The 23,371-nt window shown below is 45.5% G+C and overlaps 1 protein-coding gene across 2 annotated transcripts in view; it reads right to left on the bottom strand.

Annotated features, from left to right (window-relative positions):
- Nucleotides 1–23,371, bottom strand: part of NR6A1 (nuclear receptor subfamily 6 group A member 1) — a 204,748-nt gene that overhangs the window by 169,315 nt on the left and 12,062 nt on the right. For both annotated transcript variants that reach the window (XM_055122465.1, XM_055122470.1), the window contains exon 2: nt 2,080–2,121. In XM_055122465.1, coding sequence (XP_054978440.1) covers nt 2,080–2,121 — 42 coding nt within the window. The remainder of the gene's footprint in view (nt 1–2,079; nt 2,122–23,371) is intronic.

The raw sequence follows: 23,371 nt of genomic DNA, 5'->3' as shown, positions 1-23,371 counted from the left end.
ATGATCAGGTATGACCCAAACCAAAAGCAATACATATTTATGCACTGGCGTTTTGGGTTTTTTCCCCCAAGAATACCAAGGCACAGGAACCAAGGAGATGGCTGGCTCAAAAATAAATACAAATTGAAAACAGAATAAAACACTGACTTCAGAAAGTTAGACTTTTAATTAGCTTAATTGGGCAATACTTTCCGTGTCCCGCATCCTATAAAAACTTTTCTTTTCCCGTTTTTTTTTTCTTTGCCACACCCAGCATGCTCAGGAGTGACTCTGGACTCTCCTGGCAATGCTCTGGGGACAGATGAGATGCTGGGGCTCTAACTCAGGCTGGCTGCATGCAACACAAGCTCCCTAGGCGCTCAACTATCGTTCTGGCCGCTGTAAGTACAATTTCTAAAAGGAAAGTGATTCTAGGTGATTCCCATCCTATCCAAATGTGTAAAATTATGATTTAAGGTCTTGGGAAGATGGCTCAAAGGGCTGGAACACATGCTCTTCATACTGGAGCCCCAGATTCAGTACTGGGCACATGCATGGTCCCCCCCCCAACCCTGCTGGGAGTGGGTTCCAAGCACAGCACCTGAAGTCATCCCCAAACACTGCTGAGTGCCACCCCCGCTTCCAGTAGCAACAACATTTAATAGTTATTCTTTCGCACAGAATTGACAGATAACAACTCACTATGTGTCTAGTTAGGAATTCCACATAAAAGAATGAAGTGTGTGTTATAATTACTTGGTGGTACAAAACAAAACTACGTAATAACCTTTATGAGACTATCATGGACTCTCCTAAAAGGTAGGGAACAGCTTTTAAATGCTATGAAGCACAAAATAGGATAGTAAGTTTAGAACTATGTGCCAACGCTGAGGTTAAAAGAAGTCCTTTTTCAAACAATCCCAGACACAGAAACAGTTTCTGACAGACTGTTAATATGAGGGCAGGAACTATACTTAGTTGTTTGTATATCCCTAACTATGGGCCTGGAGCAGAGAACACTCTTTATGTCTAAACATTTAATGTTTAATTGAGTTCTCAATGATCTAGCATAAGGCGAAGGAGGGTAGCTCAGTGGTAGAATGCATGACTTACAGGCCTGAGGCCCAGGGCTCAATCCATGGCAGCAAAGACATATACACTGAAAACCGATCAATTATCTGGTGTTTTTTGTGCAGTCATCTCTGAAAGATTACAGGTCATTTTAATGTCCTACCCAGATTTTAAATATGCTTCTAAGAACAGTGACTCAAGAATATACCTTTTCCTCCTCTGACTGAAGATTATTAAAAACAAAAAAGACAAAGAAGCCAGAGAAATAGTACAACAAATAAGGAGTTTGCTTTGCATGCAGCCAACCTAGGTTAGGTCCCCAGCGTCCCATCTGGTCCCCTGCGCACTGCCAGGAGTGGATTCCTGAGTGCAGAGTCAGGAGCAAACCCTGACCATCACCAGGCGTGGTCCCAAAACAAAACAAACAAAATAACAAAGAGGGCCTGAGAGATAGTACAGCATATAAGGTGCATGCTTTTCAAACCCAACCCTTTCCAACCACCCTCCAAAAATAAAAAAGAGAACAAAGAAGAGAGTGTGTTCATTGATAGGTATTCAGATAGAGGAGTAAACCGACTCTATACCACCTACAAAACTGATTCTGAACTTTATGATATCTAAAAAGACAATTCCTCCACACCAGTACTTTATACGCATTGTGGAATATATTATTTCCCACAATAAATATTAGTTAGTTAATAAAAGTATTAATTCAACAAAAAAGTATTAGAACTAGAAAAGATGGAAGGCCTTCCCCCTAGTTATAAATTAAAACAAAATAAATCTCAGAGTTGGGGCTAGGAAATAGTACAGCAGGTAGGATTAGCACCCCATATGGTTCCTAAGCTCGCCAAGATTAATCCCTGAGCACAGAGTCAGGAGGAAGTCCTGAGCATAGCCAGGTGTGGACCCATCCACACAAAAATAATCTCAGAGCCAATGAAACAAGATTTATAAACGATAAGTTACACACGAAAGTACACACATATTTTTTCTTACACATGAATAATGAGAACATTCAGAACTTACTGGTGCCTGGGTCAAGCTCTGCCAACTCGTCCTGACAAAAACCTAGAGAGAAAACAGTAAGATAGTTACGATTTGTGAATTACTCTAAAGTGATTTCAATATGAAAAAGAAAATACCATATAGGTGGGGCCAGAGCGACAGTACAGCAGGGAAGGTATTTTGCCCTTCATGGATTCGATCCCTTATGCATCCCATACGGTCCCCAAACACAACCAGGAATAATTTCTAAGTGTAGAGCCAGGAGTACCCTTAAGCTCTGCCAGGTGTGGCCCAAAAACCGAAGCAAAACACCAAACAAACACAAATACCATATAGAAGAGAAATCCAAACTCAGAAGAGAAATTTGTATTTAAATTCTAGCTCTTTAACATTTAGCTGCTATAGAGTGCTATAAACTTCTAATATGCCATCTTAATTAAAAAAAAAAAAAAACGGGCTGGACCGATAGCACAGCGGGTTGGGCATTTGCCTTGCGCGCGGCCGACCCGGGTTGATTCCCAGCATCCCATATGGTCCCCTGAGCACCGCCAGGAGTAATTCCTGAGTGCAGAGCCAGGAGGAATCCCTGTGCATTGCCAGGTGTGACCCAAAAAAGCAAAAATAAATAAATAATTTTTTTTTTTAAAAAAAGCAGTAACGGGGGCTGGGGAGATAGTACAGCAGGTAGGGCACTTGCCCTGCATGGCCAACTCAGGTTCCCCGAGCACTGCCAAGGGGTGATTTCTGAGTGCAAAGTCAGGGGTAAGTCCTGAGCATTGCTCAGTGTGGCCCCAAAGCAGGGGGGTGGAAAAAAGTAGCATTTACTATGTAATAAGAGGATTAAATGAGAGAAATGTCAAAATGCTTAGTTAGCACACAAACAACACTTGGCACCCAATAAATAACAGCACAGATACTGATGTGAGAGAGCCAATGTTAGGATAAAAATACATAAGAAAACTACAACTGTTGGGACTGGAGTGATAGCACAGCAGGTAGAGCATTTGCCTTGCACGCGGCTGACCCAGGTTCGATTCCCAGCATCCCCTATGGTTCCCTGAGCACTGCCAGGAGTAATTCCTGAGTGCAGAGCCAGGAGTAACCCCGGCGCACTGCCAGGTGTGACCAAAAAAAAAAAAAAAGAAAGAAAACTACAACTGTTCAATATCTGTAATGTCCAAATTAACATTACTTTCCAAAATAAAATATACAAAATTTGAACTTAATCCCAAACAAGGTAATCTCACTTAAAATTTTCAAAGATGCTGAAGAATTTCACCTATCACACAACTGGAAACAATTCTTCCATTAATGAGTATGCCCCTCAGATTGGGAAGTGGCTCTGTGCTCCCGTTGTTCATCGATTTGCTCGAGCAGGCACCAGTAACGTCTCCATTGTAAGACTTGTATCCCGCCCACACGGCAGAGCCTGGCAAGCTCCCCGTGGCGTATTCAATATGCCCAAAACAGTAACAACCAAGACTGGAAAGTAAACCCCAAATATTATCATAAATGAGGGACTGGAGCAATAGCACAGCGGGTAGGGCGTTTGCCTTGGACATGGCCAACCCGGGTTCGATTCCCAGCATACCATATGGTCCCCTGAGCACTGCCAGGGGTGATTCCTTAGTGCAGAGCCAGGAGTAACCCCTGTGCATCGCCAAGTGTGACCCAAAGAGCAAAAAAAATATATATTATTATTAATGAGTATTTACTTCATAATGAGTATGCCCCTCAGATGTACCTTTCAAAGTACATTTCAAGCTCAAAAAGTCTTGAGTTACATCTGTTTGAATAATTTGTAACTATTGTACTGGAGAGAAAAATCAAATACCATAAATGGTAAACTTCTTTAAGGCAATCTACAGTCAAAAGATTCTGGGGGCTCCCACCCCATAAAACAACTGTTTGTTTTCCTCATTTTGTCTTCTGTTAGTGCCCAGTTCATATTTATTTATTTGTTTGTTTGTTTGTTTTTGCTTTTTTTTGTCACACCCAGTGATGCACAGGGGTTACTCCTGGCTCTGCACTCAGGAATTACCCCTGGCGGTGCTCAGGGGACCATATGGGATGCTGGGAATCGAACCCGGGTCGGCCGCATGCAAGGCAAATGCCCTACCCGCTGTGCTATCACTCCAGCCCGTATTAGTGCCCAGTTCAAAAAAATTCCTCAGGAAAGCTTTCTTTGCCTCCTTTATCTTTATTTCACATACAAGATCAAGGCCCCATTATAATTACCTATGGAACTGTGGATTCATCAACACTGGCCAACATCACTTTGTTCAGTGTCATTTTGACTGTTCCATGGTAAACAGTCTCATTCACGGCTGTATCCCCAGCTCCCTCCGTAAGACCAGCTATTCAGTAAACACCAAGTAGGTATCTTAGTGATAAATCCAAAGCCACTGAAGCAAAACTAGAACTAGAGAGGCCTGAGTGTTCCGCCATCAGAACCGGAGTACCAAAAGCCAAATGAGCAACAGGGAGTCATATGAAGAAGAGGAGTTCAGCGGGAGACTGTTTAAAAACCAGAACACCTTAGAATGTTCTTTGTAGGCCCAGAGACATGGCACAGAGGCTGAGGCACTTGTATGTGGCTGCAACAAAGACAATGGTTCTAATTCTGGTACCACATATGGTCCCTGAGCACAGAGCCAAATGCCCAGGAGCATTAGCAGGTATGCACCCTCCAAAGGAAAAAAGTCCCTTGCACTGTTGGGCTGTTTGGGCCACACCTACACCGAAAAGTTCACAACCTCTGTCTTCTGGTCCTCCTCCACTTGGTGAACAGTCAGTCCCCCTCAAGACTCAGCAGCAGGCCCAGAGTGACACAGCAGCGATTACAGAGCTCGTCCTGCTCATGTCAAAACTGTTTGACCCTGGGCACCAGGTAAGCACTGCAAGGAGTGATGCCTGGGCACAGAGCCACGAATAAGCCCTGAGCACAGGTGGGCGTGCCCAGACCTCAGATGCTCCGAAGAAGCAGATCCAGCTCCAACACCACCATTACGAAACACGGGAAACACAAAGGTCCCTCCTACATTCACAGAAGGCTGAAAATTTAACTTAATATCTGCCTTGCTCCATTACCCGGGGAGTTCTTTGGGGATAGGAATCATATTTCTCTGCAAAGTTGTTTTGGCATCCACAGAATAGTTGCCAATTTATTTACTGGAAGATGCTCAAGTGCAGAATCAATCCTCTAGGATCACTCCAGGGTAGGCCACAGAAAAGCGCGCAGAAGGTCTGCATGGGGAAACCGGGGCTGGTAGACCAGTTCTGCTTGTTCAAGGTGATGAAATGGGCTGGAGACGGTACAGCGGGTAAGCTGCTTGCCTGCACACAGCCAGCCTGGGTTCTGCCCCCGCCACCTGCACATATGTACCTCAAGTCCCACCAGGAGTGATCCCAGAATGCAGAAGCCAGGAGACAAGAGCACAGCTAGATGTGGCCCCCCCCCCAAAAAAAAAAGTAATTGAGGGGTTAGAAAAGAGAGAAGGCTGAATGAGCTGAACTTGCTTTTCACGCTCAAAGTCTAGACTCAACCCCTGGCAATCCATGGTCCCCTCAGTACCACAGGAGTGACACCGGAAGCAGCAGCTCCAGGTGTGGCCCAACACACAAAGCGAAAGAAGTCACAGAGATGTCCTGAGAAAACTCACCTCCACGTTACTTTAAAGCCTTTCTACAACAAGGTAAAAGAAATCAAACAAAGCAGCCAAGCACAGGCATCAAGAAAATGACATGTTGGGGCTGGAGCAATAGCACAGCGGGTAGGGCGTTTGCCTTGCATGCAGCCGACCCGGGTTCAATTCCCAGCATCCCATATGGTCCCCTGAGCACCCCCAGGAGTAATTCCTGAGTGCAGAGCCAGGAGTAACTCCTGTGCATTGCCAGGTGTGACCCAAAAAGGAAAAAAAAAATGACATGTGGACTCGACACTGAAAGGCCCTGCCAGATGGGAAATTGAAAATATGGTCACTTCATCTAAGTTAACTAACACATTTGACCTTATCCAGTCAATTATTCTTGTGCACATGGGTTGCACAAAAGTACAGAGAAGCTGGGAAGTGTAAAACAGACCTAATTTAAAAAAAAAAAAGTTAGACCTCTCCTAAGTTCTAGTTCATGTCATGTTCAGTTTTTTGACAAAGGCAAGTCATTTCCTATTCTGGATCCCAGTAAGTGAACATTAAATGAAAGGTCTGTGCTACAAGTCTCAAGAAAACAAAAGGTTAATACATTTTTGGAAAATAAAGTACAACTAAAATAAAACACAGAAAATGTGTAAGCAACAATTTTAAGGGACATTAATTGCTTTTATAAGCATATGACTCAAGGAGGAGTCCGCAATATGTAGCAGATATGTAGCTTGACTCAGGTGCATCCTGGGATTTAGAGCATTTCTCACAGGTACATGAGATCCCTCGAGTAAAGGGTTTGCAACAGACTCTGCAGAGCCCTGATTGTGGAACCTCGTATCTATGCCTATATTCTCTCCATTCAACCCTGAGACCATTAGCAAATAAAGCTGTCTTTGGTTTTAAGATCATTACAAGAACAGGTCTGAGGAGATAGGAGAACAATGTTAATCCGACCTAAAAACCACATGCTCCTGACGACAAGTCAATAGAATAGTTAGCCCCGGCTACCATTCTCAGAATCTCACCCAAATTACCAACCAACCAGAGCTCGCTAGCGAAATGGTTCCTGGCGAAAAGAATTCAAATCACGGTGTGCAAGGCAAACGCCCTACCCGCTGTGCTGTCACTCCAGCCCCCCGCACTTTTTTTTTAAAAAGTAAGTTTTTGCACTGTGGTTTACAGCCCTCTTGCTGACAGGGCTTCATACACGACACTTTGCCACCTTTCAGCGCCTTCTCCGCCCGGCTGGACACCTCCCTTCCCCCAGACGCTGCTCCCCGCGCCCCATCCCCGGCCCCACAAGGGGCATATTTCTACTGAATACCAGTTCTCATGCTCTTTCCACTGTCTCCGGGCATCTGTTATTCCACCACTAACGTTTCTTTATACCCCACGAATAAGAGAGATCATCCCATGTCGGTCTGTCTGCCTGCCAGTCTGTCTGAGTTCACTCAGCAGGATACTCTCCAGGACCCGCCATGTGACAGCATACTGCCTGACTTTTAGGGTCACACCCAGCGATGCACAGGGGTTACTCTTGGCTCTGCACTCAGAAATTACTCCTGGCGGTGCTAGGGGGACCATATGGGATGCTGGGGATTGAACCCGGGTCGGCCGCGTGCAAGGCAAACACCCTACCTGCTGTACTATCACTCCAGCCCCATGTTGCATGATTTTATCTTTTCATATGGCCAATTATCATCCACTGTGTACACATGTCACAGTTTCCTTCTCCAGTCATCTATTCTTGCGCACATGGGTTGTTTCATTGTTTTTTTTTTTTCTTTTGGGGTCATACCCGGTGATGTTCAGGTGTTACACCTGGCTCTGCACTAAGGAATTACTCCTAGTGGTGCTCAGGGGGGGACCATATGGGATACCACAATCGAATCTGGGTCGACTGCTTGCAAGCAACCTACTGTATTATCACTCGGGCCCTATATTCACTGATCTTTTGCGCTGAAATAGAGCTAGTCATTCTCGAGTTTTTTGTTTTTGTTTTTCATTTTGATTTTTTGGGTTACACCCCACAGAATTCAAGGGTCACTCCTGGCGCTGAGCTCAGGGATCACTCCTGGTGGTGGGGCTCAAGGACCACGTGTGGTGCCAGGGATCAAACCCAGACTGGACAATTTCAAGACAAGTGTCCCACCCACTAGACTGTATCTCTAGTCCAAGACCTGGTCATTTGTACCTTCTTCCCATCTCCTTTGTCTCCCCTGATCAGGTTCTTTCTCCAGAGAAACTCTGTGTCCTTCTTCCAGTCACATCTGGTCTCAGCTTAACTATATGCCCAGCCTCAGGGTTGAGGCACATCCTAGGCTCCCAGCAAAGGCGCCTCCCTTTTGAGAAACTGCTTCTTTGTTCAGAAAAGCGATGGGTACTAAAACCACAATGCCACTCTGATTAGTTTTCAACGAAACAGCAAGTTCTAAAAGAAAGCGTCAGTGTGAGGTCTAGAACAGTGTCAACAGAGGTTCCCGGAGTGTCGCAAACATTCCCACTACATCAGTCAATAGTCACACATGCCTACTGAGCACACGGGGTATGACGACTGTGATGGAGAAACTGATTTTTTTTTGGGGGGGAAGCATATCCAGCAAGTGCTCAAGACTTACTCCTGCCTCTGTGCTTGGGAATCACTTCTGGCAGAAGTCAGGGCACAATCTGGGACGCAGGGGGTTGAACCCAGATCGACTGTGTGCAAGGCCCTACCTGGAGCATTACTCCAGCCCCCAGGAACTAAGTTTTTTTCCCTTTTTTTTTTGGCGTCTCCTTTGCTATGCTCAGGACTTATTCCTGGTTCAGTTCTCAGAGGTGGTACTCGGTCGACCTGATGGTGCTTGCGGGACCATTTGGGGTACCAGGCGCAAGGCCATCCTGGGGGGACCGCATGCGAGGCAAGTGCTTAACCCACTGTACAATCTCTCCGGCCCCTACATTTCTTAACCAACGCAGTCACATAGTCCTGTGACTACTGGACAATGTAAGACCAAAATTAAATCTTTCCTCCCTCTAAACTGCGTGCCACATGTTTTAGACTCCGGTGCAGCTTAAAGCAAACTACGGAAATTCCTGGGCTGGTATAACTTACTACCCAGTCCATAGCCATATCAAACGGAGGGGGGGCAGCGTGGCACATACCCAGTAGAGAACAAGGGATCATATGGGATACTGGAGATGGAACCCGAGCAGGCCACATGCAAGGCAAATTCAAACATGGGGCGGGGAAGTCTAGGCCATACCCATCAGTGCTCAGGGATCATGACTGGCAGACACACAATGGGTGCTGGGGATGAAACCCAGGTTGACCACATGCAAGACAAGATGCATGTGATGGGATGCTATCTCTCCACCTCATCAAACATTTATTTCTTCAAATATTACTTAGCCCACGCCCACAAGTGAAGCTGGTCCTAGGCCTGCAAGAAATGAGTATGACTGACCCTACTGTCAGGGAATGAAAAGGAGTAAGAGCAGATAAAAATTAAGGGCACAACAATGTAAATATACACACTGCCACAGAACTATATCCCTAAAAATGATTAAAGTGAGCCACTGAGACAGCGCACGGGAACGAAGTACAAGCTTGTATGCATACAAGGCTGCCCTGAGTCTGATTCCTAGTACCACGTGGTCCCTAAACAGTGGCAGGGGCCTGGTGGCCCCAAGCACAGGTGCAAGCAGCACATAATTTCTAGGCCTGAGCACCGAACCGTCATGCCCGCACCACTGGGAGTGGTCTCAGAGCCCTCAAGCAGCAAAAAATAATGGTAAGGGCTCAGAGAAACAGTACAGTGAATACAGTGCTTGTATGTGGCAAGGTGAGGGACAGGTTGAGACAGGTGGGTAAGATGCGAATGGGCAATAGTACGAGTATAAATAATTTTGGGGGGTGGGAGGGATACTGGGAACATTGGTGGAGGAAGATGGGCACTGGTGGAGGGATGGGTAAACGATCCCTGTATGACTGAAATGCAAACACAGAAGTTCATAAGTTTATAACTCTACCTCATGGTGATTCACTGATAAAAAATTTTAAATGTGTTTTTAATTTTTTTAATCCTCCACTACCCAGCCACCGCCATGCTCCAAGCTCATTTCCGGACACTCGGGCCTAGCCTCACGCATAAGTGAAGCCCCATAGAACCAGGTAAAGCAGAACTTTGTGATCTTGGACTCCAGGCTCAATGGGAGCCAGAAGCAGAGATCCTCTGCCTGCTGCCCCCAATCTCCGGCACCTCAGGGATCACACCCAGACCACCCACCCTACCAGCGCCAGATAAATATGCCATCGGCAGGCCGCATATGGCGGCCTTGTATGCATACAAGCTTGTACTACCCAGTCACTGCCACGGCCGGTCTGGAAAGCGGCCTGGAGACACTTAATACCCATTTTCCATCATTTCCACACCATATCTGATGGGGTTCAAATATGATGTGAACCATGGGAACACCTATAAGGGCAATTAGAGGCCACCCTAAAAGCCTCCATCCCTCTAGGAGAGCCCGGCAGGTTACCCATGGCATATTTGATACACCAAAAACAGTAACAACAATGGGCCTCATGGCCCTGACCCTGAAAGAGCCCCCCAATTAAATAAAAAAAGAATTTGGGGACCCAACAACAACAACAACAACAAAAGTAGACAGAACTCAAACTCTAATATCAGAATCAGTTTGAATTCTAGCACATGACTTAGAAAATTACTTCACCTCAGGAAAGACAGATAGTACAGCAGGTCTCACCATGCATGTGGCTGACCCGGGTTCAATCCTCAGCATCCTGTATGTTTCCCCAAGCACCAACAGGAATAATTCCTGAGTGCAGAGCCAGGAGTAAGCCCATAGCACCCCCAGATGTGGCCCAAAATCCAGAAAAAATAATCTTCATATGTCTAGTTATTTTTTGGTGTTTTTTTTTAAGACTGTCCTAATGATTCAAAAAAATAATATGCTTAGGTCAGTGCAAAGAGATCAGTAATTGTGATCAATATTAGTAGAAAAACAGAAGCAGAATCCATGAGGCCAGAAATATATACAATAGATAAGCATTAATCAGGGAAATAGTACTATTTGATGAACATACAGATAGTCACATGTGAAAGACATGTACAGAGAAGAAATAGTACACTTTCATTCTATAGCCAACAGTGTTAAGAAATGGAGAAAAGGAAATACACACACACCATACCATTCCAATATGTTAATACCATCCCAATTCTGACTACTTCAATATAATGGATCTAAAATCTAAAATTCAAACGAGAAACACACACACACACACACACACACACACACACGGTGGGGGGGGGGGTTTGCCCCGAAGAGAGACAGTACAAAGAGTAAGGCATTTGCCTTGCACATGGCCGTCCCGGGTTTGATAGCCGCCACGCCTCAGGGGCCCCTGAGGAACAGTCAACAGTAAGCCCTGAGTATATATAGTCAGGTGTGGGAGTCCCCCCCCCCCCCAAAACAAACAGAGGCCAAAAAGGCTTTGGGGTAATTGCTAACATACACATAAGCAAAACCCTTCCAAGGTCCTTTAAAGTTCCCCCTTTTTCTTGGCTTCTGGGCCACACCAGTGAGGCACAAGCAAGGCAAGTGTCTAAACCACTCTCCTACCTCTCCTGCCCCTCACATCTAGGAATTCTTCCCACTTTGCAGCCCCTCCCACAACTCCAACTTCTAGGCATTTTCTAGTACAATGGGCTTGAGACTGAGAGATACGTGGTTCTTTCTTCTGTGTTGTTTTCTTGCCCAACAAACACTAGCTAGTGAGACCATGGCCTGCCTTAGAATCAATCGAGCTCGCGGCCTACAAGCTAGACTAGACCCAGGCAGACACGGAACAGTTTTCTTTGCATTTGCTGAATATTAAAGTCATATCTGGGGGCTGGAGAGATAGCACAGCGGGTAGGGCGTTTGCCTTTGCATGTGGCCGACCCAGGTTCAAATCCCAGCATCCCATATGGTCCCCCGAGCACTGCCAGGAGTAATTCCTGAGTGCATGAGCCAGGAATAACCCCTGTGCATCGCCAGGTGTGACCCCAAAACCAAAAAAATAAAATAAAATAAAGTCATATCTGCCTTTCCTTTCTAACCAGTGAATGGGGTACAACTTGGACCATTAGCTTTTGTTTCTCACAAGCAACCTAACAAGCCATACACTTCAAGAATAATAGAAAATGCACTTAAATGCAGGGACACAGTACAGGCAGCATAGGCCGGACAGCAGGTCTTCCAGTCCTATTCCCTTTCCCCGCCTATAATGTCAAGGTCACAGTGCAACAAAACAATGCCCTTTGCCTAAAAATTGTCTTAACGTGCAACCTTTGGTGGAGGTGGTGGCGGGGATCCAAGCATTCTCAATTATATAACCTATTGTACCTATGTGTCTGCTCAGCTTAAATGCTGCTTACAACTGTCTACATTTTTATGAAAACATTAATAACTTCCATCTGACCAGCCTATATCAGCTTTCACGCAGCTTTTCATGCTTCCAACTTTGCAATTATAGACTTAAATCAAACTAGAGGCAGAAAAGGCAACCCAAGATGACATTTCAATTTAAAACACTTAAAAATTGTGTGTCAAAAAAATAAATAAATAAATGAAACACTTAAAAAATATATTTTTTTAAAACAGTACACAGTTTCAAGGCTACATTTACAGAATTGGACCGTGAAAACAGTTTACAAAAAACATTTGGTTTGATGAGTCAGAGGTCATTAGTGTTTCTATGGAAATATAGTACAAGCATTTCTCAGGAAATTGTATATACTGATGAACCCCTGATATTTTTATTTTACAGTTTCTAGAGTAACAAGAGAGACTTGATAATTTTTCACTCAGTCTGGAGGGAGGTTAAAGGAATTTCAAATGTTACAAAAATATGAGAAAATATAGAAAATAATTTATCAGTTGCTGTATACTGAATGTTTTCCAAATGCTAGACATTGGTTTAACACTTGACATGAATTCTTACTGAAAAGTAGCTGCAATTATCTGCCATCTTACAGGTTAACAAAGTATACTGCACTCTGTTAAGTGGAATAAGCAAAACGAAGATGATTTCTACTCAGAGCTCTAGTGAATGCTTTGCAAAAGCCAGATTAAAGGGAATTTGACATTTCCAAGAACAAACTGACACTCCTACAGCGGGACCTTGGAGTCCGAGAAGAAATACCCCATCTTAGAGAAGGTTATTTCAAACCTTTTAAATATCCTAAGCTATCCATGTCAGAAGGATGTACCTTATCTATCAGACTGAACCAAAGTAGAAAACTTAAATGAAAGAATAACTAAGAATTAGATTCTTTTTAATAAATCTGTTATTCCCAGCAGGAATGAAAAGAGTTAAGTTTGAGGGTTTTTTTTGGTTTTTTTTTTGCTTTTTTGGGGAGTGGGGCTATACCCGGCCATGCACAGGGGTTACTGCTGGCTCATGCACTCAGGAATTACTCCTGGCGGTGTTCAGGGGACCATATGGGATGCTGGGAATCGAACCCAGGTCGGCTGCGTGCAAGGCAAAAACGCCCTACTCACTGTGCTATCGCTCCAGCTCCAAGAGTGAAGATTTTTGACTTGCCATTCCAAAGACTAACTGAAAAAAAAGTCCATACACCAGTAAGTTTGAACATGGTCAGAGTGCTCTCAGGATTACGTCAGGAAGTATATCCTGTATATACAACAAATGGTTTGATGGGAAAGTAGGAAACACACATTAGGAGCATAACGTGACGCTCACCACAACCATGTCGCTGGACCCTGCGCTAGGCTGTTTCACTCGGGGTGCCCCAGAGGTGGGCAGGTGGGACCCTTCCCCACCCCAAGGGATCCACCGGGCAGCCCAAAGCCTCCAGAACTCAACTGCTGCCATGCTCACGGCTGCTCTCCACATGCTCGGGCTGAGCCTCACCCACAAGCGAACCTGTTCCTGGACACTTCATCCCTCACACCCTGCCCAAATTCTAAGAGTACCACACCACATTTGATGGGGTTCAAGTAGGAGATAGCCAATCCTAGAGGGAAATTTTTTTTTACAGATATATATGTACATATATATATATATATATATATATAAAAGCACATAAGGCTCAACCCTAACATGTTAGTGATCTCTTATAGAAGAGCTTAATGGCTCCCGGGTGAAATACAATCTTCACCCTCTTTACTCTAAGGATACTTTTTTGTAGCATTTTCAGCAGTTTTTCATAACAATACAAAATATATTATTTCAGTTCTGCTTTGGGGCAGGGATTGGAGTTCAGGATGGAAACATCTAAAATATGGTGGTGGGATGGTATAATGGTGGTAGGATTGGTGTTTGAATATTAAATGTAATGAAATATTATTAACTACTTTATAAAATTTAAAAATTATATAGAAAAAAGAAAACATTCATTAATAAGGAAGCAGCAGAGTGGACCTTTTCCTGTTTTCTCACCCAAAACTCCTATATGAAAATTAAACAATATAAGGGGCTGGAGCAATAAGACAGAGGATAAGGTGTTTGCCTTGCACGCGGCCGACCCGGGTTCAATTCCTCCATCCCTCTCAGAGAGCCCAGCAAGCTACCAAGAGTATCTCGCCCACACAGCAAAGCCTGGCAAGCTCCCTGTGGCGTATTTGACATGCCAAAAAACAGTAACAAAGTCTCACAATGGAGACGTTACTGGTGCCTGCTCAAACAAACGATAAGCAATGGGATGACAGTGATAACAGTGAACAGGGACAAAATATACCATATTAAAAAAAAATGTAAACAATACTCTCCCAATGATCCCAATATATTTGTGTATATATTCATATATGTAAATTATGTGTAAAAGCATAATCAATCTTTTTGTTTGCTTTAGGTCTTGAGCCGCATTCAACTCTGCTGAGAGGCTACTCCTGGCTCTGCACTCAGGGATCACTGCTGCTGGGGTCATATGGGACGCCAGGGATCGAAACTTGGGCAGCAGCTGCTCCTTCCCTGCTGTCCTATCACTCCAGCCCCCAAATTAATCTTTTCACAGCAGTTATCTCTATCTGAAGGCCCTAGATACCACAACTTCTCATCCCCCACAGACAGACTGCTTTCATGTCACACGCACAGGGCCAGCACGGCCGTCCCCAGGGGCAAGGGGCTGCCCTAAACCACTTCACCACTCCTTTCCAACACTACAAACTGGTCTGGAATTTTATTTGTTCTTTTTCTTGGAAACACATAAAGCATCCTTTAAAAAAACAAAAAACAAAAACAAAAAAATAACACCGCCAGGGATGAAGGCCAAGTGGTGGAGTACAAACTGGACTCAATCCCGTGATGGCACCGCTGGGAGTGCTCCTGGGGACAGGGAGCACAGCTGCACAAAAATTTAAAAATAGGGGGCTGGAGTAATAGCACAGTGGGTAAGGCGTTTGCCTTGCATGTGGCCGACCCGGGTTCGAATCCCAGCATCCCATATGGTCCCCTGAGCACCGCCAGGGGTAATTCCTGAGTGCATGAGCCAGGAATGACCCCTGTGCATTGCCAGGTGTGACCCAAAAAGCAAAAAAAAAAAATTGAATTAAATTAAAAATAAAATGAAAAATCTGACCATTAGGAGTTTTCAACAAGGCCGGAGAGACAGCTCAAAGAGCTTGCATCTCTTGCATTATGAGGTGCTGTGAACAGTGCTGAGATGTTCTTGTTTTGGTTTTGTGTTGGGGGGCACACCAGGCGGTGCTCAGGACCTGCTCCTAGCTCTGTGCTCAGAGATCAAGTCCAGGGGGCTGAGGTCATATGGGCTGCCAGGGATCGAAGCCAGGTCGACTGTGTGCAATACAAGCAGCACTATATCTCCGGTCCAGATTTATTTATTTTTTTAAAAAACAAAACCCAGAAATTTTAAATTCGTATCTTCCTTCTCTTTTCTCATCTCCTTTCTCTTTTCCTTCTTTCCTTACACCTGGGAGTGCTCAGGAACTCCAAGCTTGGTGCTCGGGGAATGACGGTAGAGGGCAGGAGGGAGGGGTCCTGGGCAGGAGCGGAGGGGGAAGCACACGGGTGTAAGGAACTTGCCTTGAATGCAGGTGACACTGGTTCATTCCCCAGCACCAATATGGTCCCGTGAGCACCACCAGGGCCAATGCTGGAGCACAGAGCCAGGAGAAAGTCCCGAGCACAGTCACGTGCAGCCCAAAAACAAACAACAACAAGAAGATAAAAAAGACATAGGGCCAAAGGAGTAGGATACAGAAATAAATAAATAACTGTGGGGACCTGGATTGATGGTTGAAGCACATACTTTGCATGCAGGAAGCCCAGGTTCAATCCTGAACTCCACCCTAGCATGGCGGCAGTAGCAGCCCTGAGCACAACCAGGTGTGACCCAAAAACAAAACCACAGATGGAGCCCCAGCGACACTGAGCAGCAACTAACACGGCTCCCGGATGCGGGACTGGGACACATCCGAGCCGCGGGGGGGCACTGGAGTGGGGCGGCGCCAGCCCAGCCTCCAAGTGGTCCCGGCCGCCAGAAGTCACACCCTTGACCCACCCTCGGCGCCATCTTGCCACATTCAACAGAGAAGCAGCCAGGCGTTCTGGTGAGCAGCATGGCCCAGAGAATGCTCCGGACCCGAAACGGGGCCAGCAACACTGGGGATCCAGACAGAGGAGGTGCAGCCACCACACCTTCTCCAGATGGAGCCCCGGCGACACTGAGCAGCAACTAACACGGCTCTGGGATGCGGGACTGGGACACATCCGAACCGCGCGGCAATCTTTCAATGGAAAACTAATTATCAAATGCTTCCTTAGTAGGGCTGTCTTCCTTGGGGGGAAACTCCAACAACAATAGTTAGTTTTGTGTTGAAATATGGAACGTAATCAAGGTAAAGAGAAAATGAAGTGAAATTCATCAGTTATACAGTTGGGGGTGGGGGGCGGGTCAGGGGGGTATACTTGGGATTTTGGTGGTGGAATATGGGCACTGGTGAAGGGATCGTGTTTGAATATTGTATAACTGAGACATAAACCTGAGAACTTTGTAACTTTCCACATGGTGATAAAATAAATATATATATCAAAAAATATATATATATACACATATACGTGTATTAAACAACATGTTAGGAAATGACAAAACTCATGACAATACGATATTACAGTCTGGGAGCCTGAGAGAAAGCCCAAGAGACTCTAGTGGCTACTTTTCACTCAGGAGGCCCAAGTTCAAACCCCAACATCACATCATGCCTGGAGCACCGTCAGTCAGGGTGGCCCCAACACCCAAACAACCTCTAAGCACCACTGGGGTGGCCAAAAGAAAGAAGGGAGGGAGGAAGAAACTAAAAGTTTACAGATTACTGATTCGGTGGAGTGGTGCCGAGTAGGGTGACGTTATTTGTTATTTCCAACTCTAAGCCTCAGTCAATGCTTCTGTAACATGGGAGTATCAACATCTAGGAAAGACTGTGGCGAGGATGACATTATTCAGGGCAGGGCCCTGACACAGTGAGTATTCAATAACCATTTGCTCTCTTCCCTTAGGAGGATATTACCAGACTGCCCTTTTAGAGCCTCCCCGAGAGGCACTGGATGGAGGGTGAGGAGCCATACTTCCTGCGTTTTAGAGGCAGCAACATTTGATCAGGTTGTGGTACTTCCCATGAAGAACCTCCAGGGACCTAGCCTTTCTTTTACCCTACTCTGCTAACGCCATAATTCTAGTCACAGATGACTGGGAATGAAGTGCTTCAGAAAAGTGGTAGTTGCCTTAAATCACTGGGAAGTCAGACCCTTAAGGATATGCCAACGAACACTGGGTCTTTCATAACAGATCCATGGGAAAAAAAAAAAGTATCTCATATGGGCAAAATCAACAACATCATGAGAGGCATAACACTTTGTGAACCAAAAACGAACCCTGACCACGCCATCACTTGCTACTGACCAATTCGAGTCCACAGCTGAGAAAAGCCCATAGGGAGACCGTTCTGAGTTTCCTAGAAGCCAACTAGGGAACTAGGCAGGCTCGCAGTGGGTTGGAGTGTGGATTCTACACGCAGAAGGCTCAGGTTCAAACTCCACCATCACATGGTGCCAGCACTGCTGGGAACAACCTGCAAGCGCCTTGCAAGAAGTTCCTGAGCAATATAAAGTGTAGTTCAAAAATATATAAATTAAAGGAGGAAGAAACGGCACCGAGAGGACAGCACTATCTGAGTCAGCCCAAACCCTAGAGAGTCATAGGCACTTTGCCAAAATTCCCTAACTTCCTCCAAAATGCCTATTCCAAGTCAGTTCGCCACATTGCCATTATCACCAAATAGCAATTCTCTAAGGAAGAAAAAAGTATGTTGCTCCTCAAACCTATGTTTTCACTTAAACACATACTTCTTCCTCTTCCCTCCCATTTAAGGTTCACTAAGAACTATCTTGCCCCCTCCCCACACACACACACACACACACACACACACTCGTCTTAAATATCTGAAGTTTATAATAAACTCATACTCATAACTAATGCTGGTGCATACCACTGGCTCATACCTGAATGTGGTTTAACACATATTATATGGTCAGCAATAATGTGTTAATGGGCCAGTTCAATAAGCTCTTAAATTTTCACCAAATGAAGATGGCCAGGATAGCACTGGGGATGTGGTAGAGCACACGCCTTGTTTCCATCTTCCATGTGGCGTGACCAGAAAAACTATTACTGACAGACTAGCAGAAGCTTCAAGCTGTCTGCATCTCACTCTCCTCTGCAGCAGCTGAAGAGAGAGAGGACAGAGGAAAGACCGCTGCTGGAAAGATACAGCCCGAGGGGCTACAGAAGACAGGAAAAAGAAGGGGACAGGAAAAAGCAGAGAAGAAAAGGGCAAAAAAAAAAAAAACAGGATAGCAAGAAAGAAAAGACAAATTCTGTAAATTCTACAAATCAGATTTAGCAAGTTAATTTTCACTGGACTGGGTGTAGGACAAACCAAACATTTGTTAAACTAGTTTCAATGACTTGGTCTCAGGGAACGGGCTTACCCTGGGAGTAGATGGTGTTAAGCTTACTGACAGAAAAAGGTTCCTGTGAAATGTTCAAACAGCTTTCCTGCAGCTAACATAGCTGCACTCTAGGCTCTCCGCAACCTCACTTATCTTCTAGTATCCTCTGCGTGCTGACTCTACATCTTTTGCTTCCAGCATTCTCCAAAATAGAATCACAGAAAGTGAGCCAAGATATAATAGCGGCAATCAGCCTCCCATGCTGCTGCCTGAGGTTCAGGCCCCACAATCACATGCGTCTCCAGAGCAGCCCCAGGAGTGACCCCTGAGCACAGCCAGTGTAGCCCAACAACCGCCCAAATAAATATTAGCATTTTCACTTTTACACTGCAGAGTATGATCTAAAACTTTTTTTTTTTTGGTCACACCCGGCGATGCACAGGGGTTAACTCCTGGCTCTGCACTCAGGAATAATTCCTGGCGGTGCTCAGGGGACCATGTGGGATGCGGTGCTCAGAGGACCATGTGGGATGCCGAGTGCAAGGCAAACACCCTACCTGCTGTGCTATTGCTCCAGCCCCTGATCTAAAACTTTTTCTAACAGGGTTTCCACACCTGTGCAACTTAAACTGTCCACTTACAGAGGCAGGAATCAAACCCAGGGAGGGTCTCAAATGTGAATCGTAAGTGAGCCCCCTTATCCCTAAAGTCTGAATTTTATTTTTGTCTGTTTTGTGGTGCCCAGAACGTTCAAACCCAGAATTTCACACATGCAAGGCAAGTGTTCTGCCTCTGTGCTCTACCTCCTGCCCTAGAGAGTTACTACTTCTTTGTACCTCGGCCACACCTGACTGTGTTCAGCTCGTACTTCTGGCTTCGTGCTCAGGGATCAGTCCTGAGGGTCTCAGGAGGCCATATGGGGTACTGGGGATTGAACCCGTGCAAAGTAAGCACCTTGCCCACTGTAGTGTATCTCTAGCCCCCTAAATTGTTCATTTTAAACTGTTTTTATTCCTTAGTTTACAAGATTGGCTGCAAAAACGATAGTACTGTGGGTAGGGTGTTTGCCTTGCACGAGGCCGACCCGGGTTCGATTCCTCCGACCCTCTCGGAGAGCCCGGCAAGCTACCGAGAGTTATCTCGCCCACATGGCAGAGCCTGGCAAGCTACCCGTGGCGTATCTGATATGCCAAAAACAGTAACAACAAGTCTCACAATGGAGACGTTACTGGTGCCTGCTGGAGCAAATCGATGATCAACTGGATGACAGTGATACAGTGCTACAGTGCTACAGTTTACAAGATTAAAAACGCAGGGGCAAAGAGATAAGGAACAGTGCTTGCCTTGCACACGGCAGACCCAGGTTCAATCCCCAGCACCTAAATGGATCCCATCAGGAGTGACCCCTGAATGCAGTCAGGAGTAAGCCCTGAGCATCACTGCGTGTGGCCCACAAATCAAAACAAAAAAAAAAATTATCTTCGATGTTAAGTTGGGGAAATATATTTCAGTAAGAGAATCCCAAAAGCAAAATGCACGCCCTCTCCTCTTCCCCCTCCCCTCTCACCTCCCTCTCCCCCTGTCACCTTCTGAGACTGCTGGGAAGGTGAAAATGGGTACTTTTGACCAGATGTTAGTATATCTTTGGGGCCTACAGGTGTGAAGGTGGTTGTCTCCATGTGGCCAGCCCCGGTCTGATTCCTGGCCCTGCATATATATATATATATATATGGCACCCCCAGCTCTACTCAGAATAACCCCTGAGCACAGAAACAGGAGTAAAGGCCTGAGCACCACTGGATAAGACCAAAAACAAACAAACACAAACCCCTCTCTTTGGGGTTAGGGAAATAGCTCAACCAGCTGGGCGACATACTTCGCATGCCTCAGGCCCAGTCTGAGCCACTGCACTTCAAGGTCCCCCAGCACTGCCAAGGGCAACCCCCAAGCACCGTTTAGGGATCAGTCCCTGAGCAGTGCCAGGTGTGGCAACAAAGTAAAATATATTTAGGGGCCAGAGAGAGAGTACAATGGGTGGAGTGCCAGGTTCAATCCCAGAATCCCAAATAGTTCCCTGAGAAACACCAGGAGTGATTCCCGAGTGCAGAGACAGGAGTCGCCTCTGAGTATCACCAGATAGGGCCCAAAATCAAACAAACAAAAAAATCAAACAGATTGTTGGTGAAACTCTGTTGAGATAGATAACACTTCTGAAATGGTTCTTCTCCAAAATAAAGCAAAGCACCAGCTGACTTGTGCAATATTGTTAAAACAGTGAGACACTAAAAACTAAATGCCCAACTGCAAACAAAGCCGGCCACCACATAGCTATTAAAGCTCTGAACACAGCTGGGGAGACAGCTCCCCGGGGTTAGGGAAGGTGCTTCATAAGCAGGAGGCTGGTTCCATTCCCAGCACAGCCACGAGCATCCCCTGAGCAAGCACCTGGAGTAGCCCCTGAGCACTACCAGGTGGCCCAAAGAGAAAAACAAAAACAAAGAAAGGAAATGCAGAGCCCCCCTCCTTGAGGGCCAGATTACCGATCATTTCCTTCACTTTCGGTGATCTCGCTTCTCTCTCCTCCTTAGAGCATTAGACCCCAGGCCACTCACACCTAAGAACCCAGGGACACAAAGGCAATGCAAACAACGCTCACAGCTCACAGAACTCAAAAGTCTAAATGCGGGATGCTTCCAGAGTCCTCCTGCTTTTATTTATATGCAAGCACCTCCAACTGTGTTCCCCAGGAAATGTCCCGGGGACAATGCTCCAACATCGCTTTCAAAACAAGGCTTTGGAAATACTTAGGGGTGTTCTCGGATCAAGAGTCCTACTGATTCAGGTCCTAAAACTAGCTTAGGGAAATAAATTTACACTATTTCAAATGCTGCCTGCTGCCAACACATACTCAATAATAGTTCATTAGGAGGTCCTTTATGAGAAGTAAATTTACTGTGGAATATTTTGAAAAGATCCCCAGTATATAAAAACCTTTATCTTCGAGTGTTAAATGGATTTCCTCATCTTAGTGGCACTGAAAGGTAACTACTTGACAGAGGTGACATCAGTTAACTCTGAATTCGGATCAGTACGTTTCAGATTTGATCTATCAGCAAAAGAATATTTCTCTGTAGAAAAGCAATTGTAATTTCCCACATTAGATGATTGATTAAATTCTCTCTTCTGAAAGGCTGATTGGTTTCCTGGTGCCAGTAAAATGATTGATGAATATTCTAACTACAGCTCCCTTTCTCCACGCCTCCCCCTCCCCGCCCCACCGCCACACACACACTTCGCCCCTCCCCCAAGCACGCTGCCCCTTTCCAGCTGGGTTCTTTTCATACACCAATGGCATTTAAGATTTTCTAATTTTCCTTAATGAATTCACATTCTCAAAAAAAAAAAAAGAAAAGAAAATTTAATTTTTAAGGACTTCTCAATGCTAAATGATTTTTTGCTGATAACCTTCATGAAAATGCAGGGAAAACTTAAATGAGCCTGACTCAGTGAGTGAAATTATCCTTACAAAACCAAGCTGTAGCTTCCTCTTTCAAGCTAGTATTCTCCCTTGAACACACTCTCCTCTCTTTTTCTCTTCTCACATCTAAGTAAATTTTATTCAATAAAATCTTGCGTCTCACACACACACACACACACACACACACAAAGAATAAGTTGTGACATGTGCAAAGAAAAGTTACAAAAAGAAATAAAAACTAATTTCACGACGATAAATATTTCTTTTTTATTTTTTCGCCTGCTTTTTGGGCCAAGCCTCGCGGTGCTCAGGACTTACTCCTGGCTATGAATGAGCTCAGGGTACACTTCCAACAGGCTTGGGGGACCATATGGGATGCAGGGATCGAACCCAGATGCGCAAGGCCAACACCCTACGCACTGCACTATCACTCGGGCCCAGAACGATAAACACTCCTATAAAATTAAAGTCAGGTAAATTTACGTAAATTAGCTGATCCTAAGAAAAAATATTGGGGGTGGGGCGGGGGTACATATGTTGGTGCCCAGGATCTACTCCAGGCTCTGTTCTTGGGGGTGGCTCCTGGTGTTGCTCCAGGGACCATGTGGAGTCTGTGATCAAACTCAGGCCTTCCATACGCAAAGTGTATCCTCAGCTGAGCCCTCTCTGAATCTGATCCCGCAGACTTTCAAGCAATCAAGTGTTCTAAAATCCAAACATGGAAACAGAACAGAGGAAATGTAAGTACGTTCCTAGGGGCCGGGCTGCAATGACAGCACAGCGGTAGGACACTTGCCCTGCAGGTAGCAGATCTAGGTTTGATCCCCAGCGTGCGAGATGGTTACCTGAGCACCCCTAGGAGTGATTCCTGAATGTACAGCCAGGAGTAAGTCCCGAGCACTGCAAGTGTGGCCCAAAAACAAACACAATGTTCCTAGGGGCATGACTGAATAGTATCAAGAACTCAAGCAAGGGGCTGGAGAGAGCTCAAAGGATTACCAAGCATACACTTTGCACCCAAGAGGTCTAGCTCAATCCCCAGCACCACCTGTCCCCCCCCAAACACTCTAGGAACAACCCCCGAGCAGGCATGGAGGAGCCCCGGAGCACTGAGCACGGAACAGCACCAGCAGGTGCGACCCCAAAACTAAAAAAACGAAACAACCCAGAGAATAAACCATGGCTGTGAACGAACACCACAGCCATCTGCTGTAG

This window comes from Sorex araneus, chromosome 1 (assembly GCF_027595985.1).
Source record: "Sorex araneus isolate mSorAra2 chromosome 1, mSorAra2.pri, whole genome shotgun sequence".
In the NCBI taxonomy this organism is placed as follows: domain Eukaryota; kingdom Metazoa; phylum Chordata; class Mammalia; order Eulipotyphla; family Soricidae; genus Sorex; species Sorex araneus.
The sequence above is the reverse complement of the archived record's forward strand: the minus strand, read 5'-3'. Positions and strand labels throughout refer to the sequence as shown.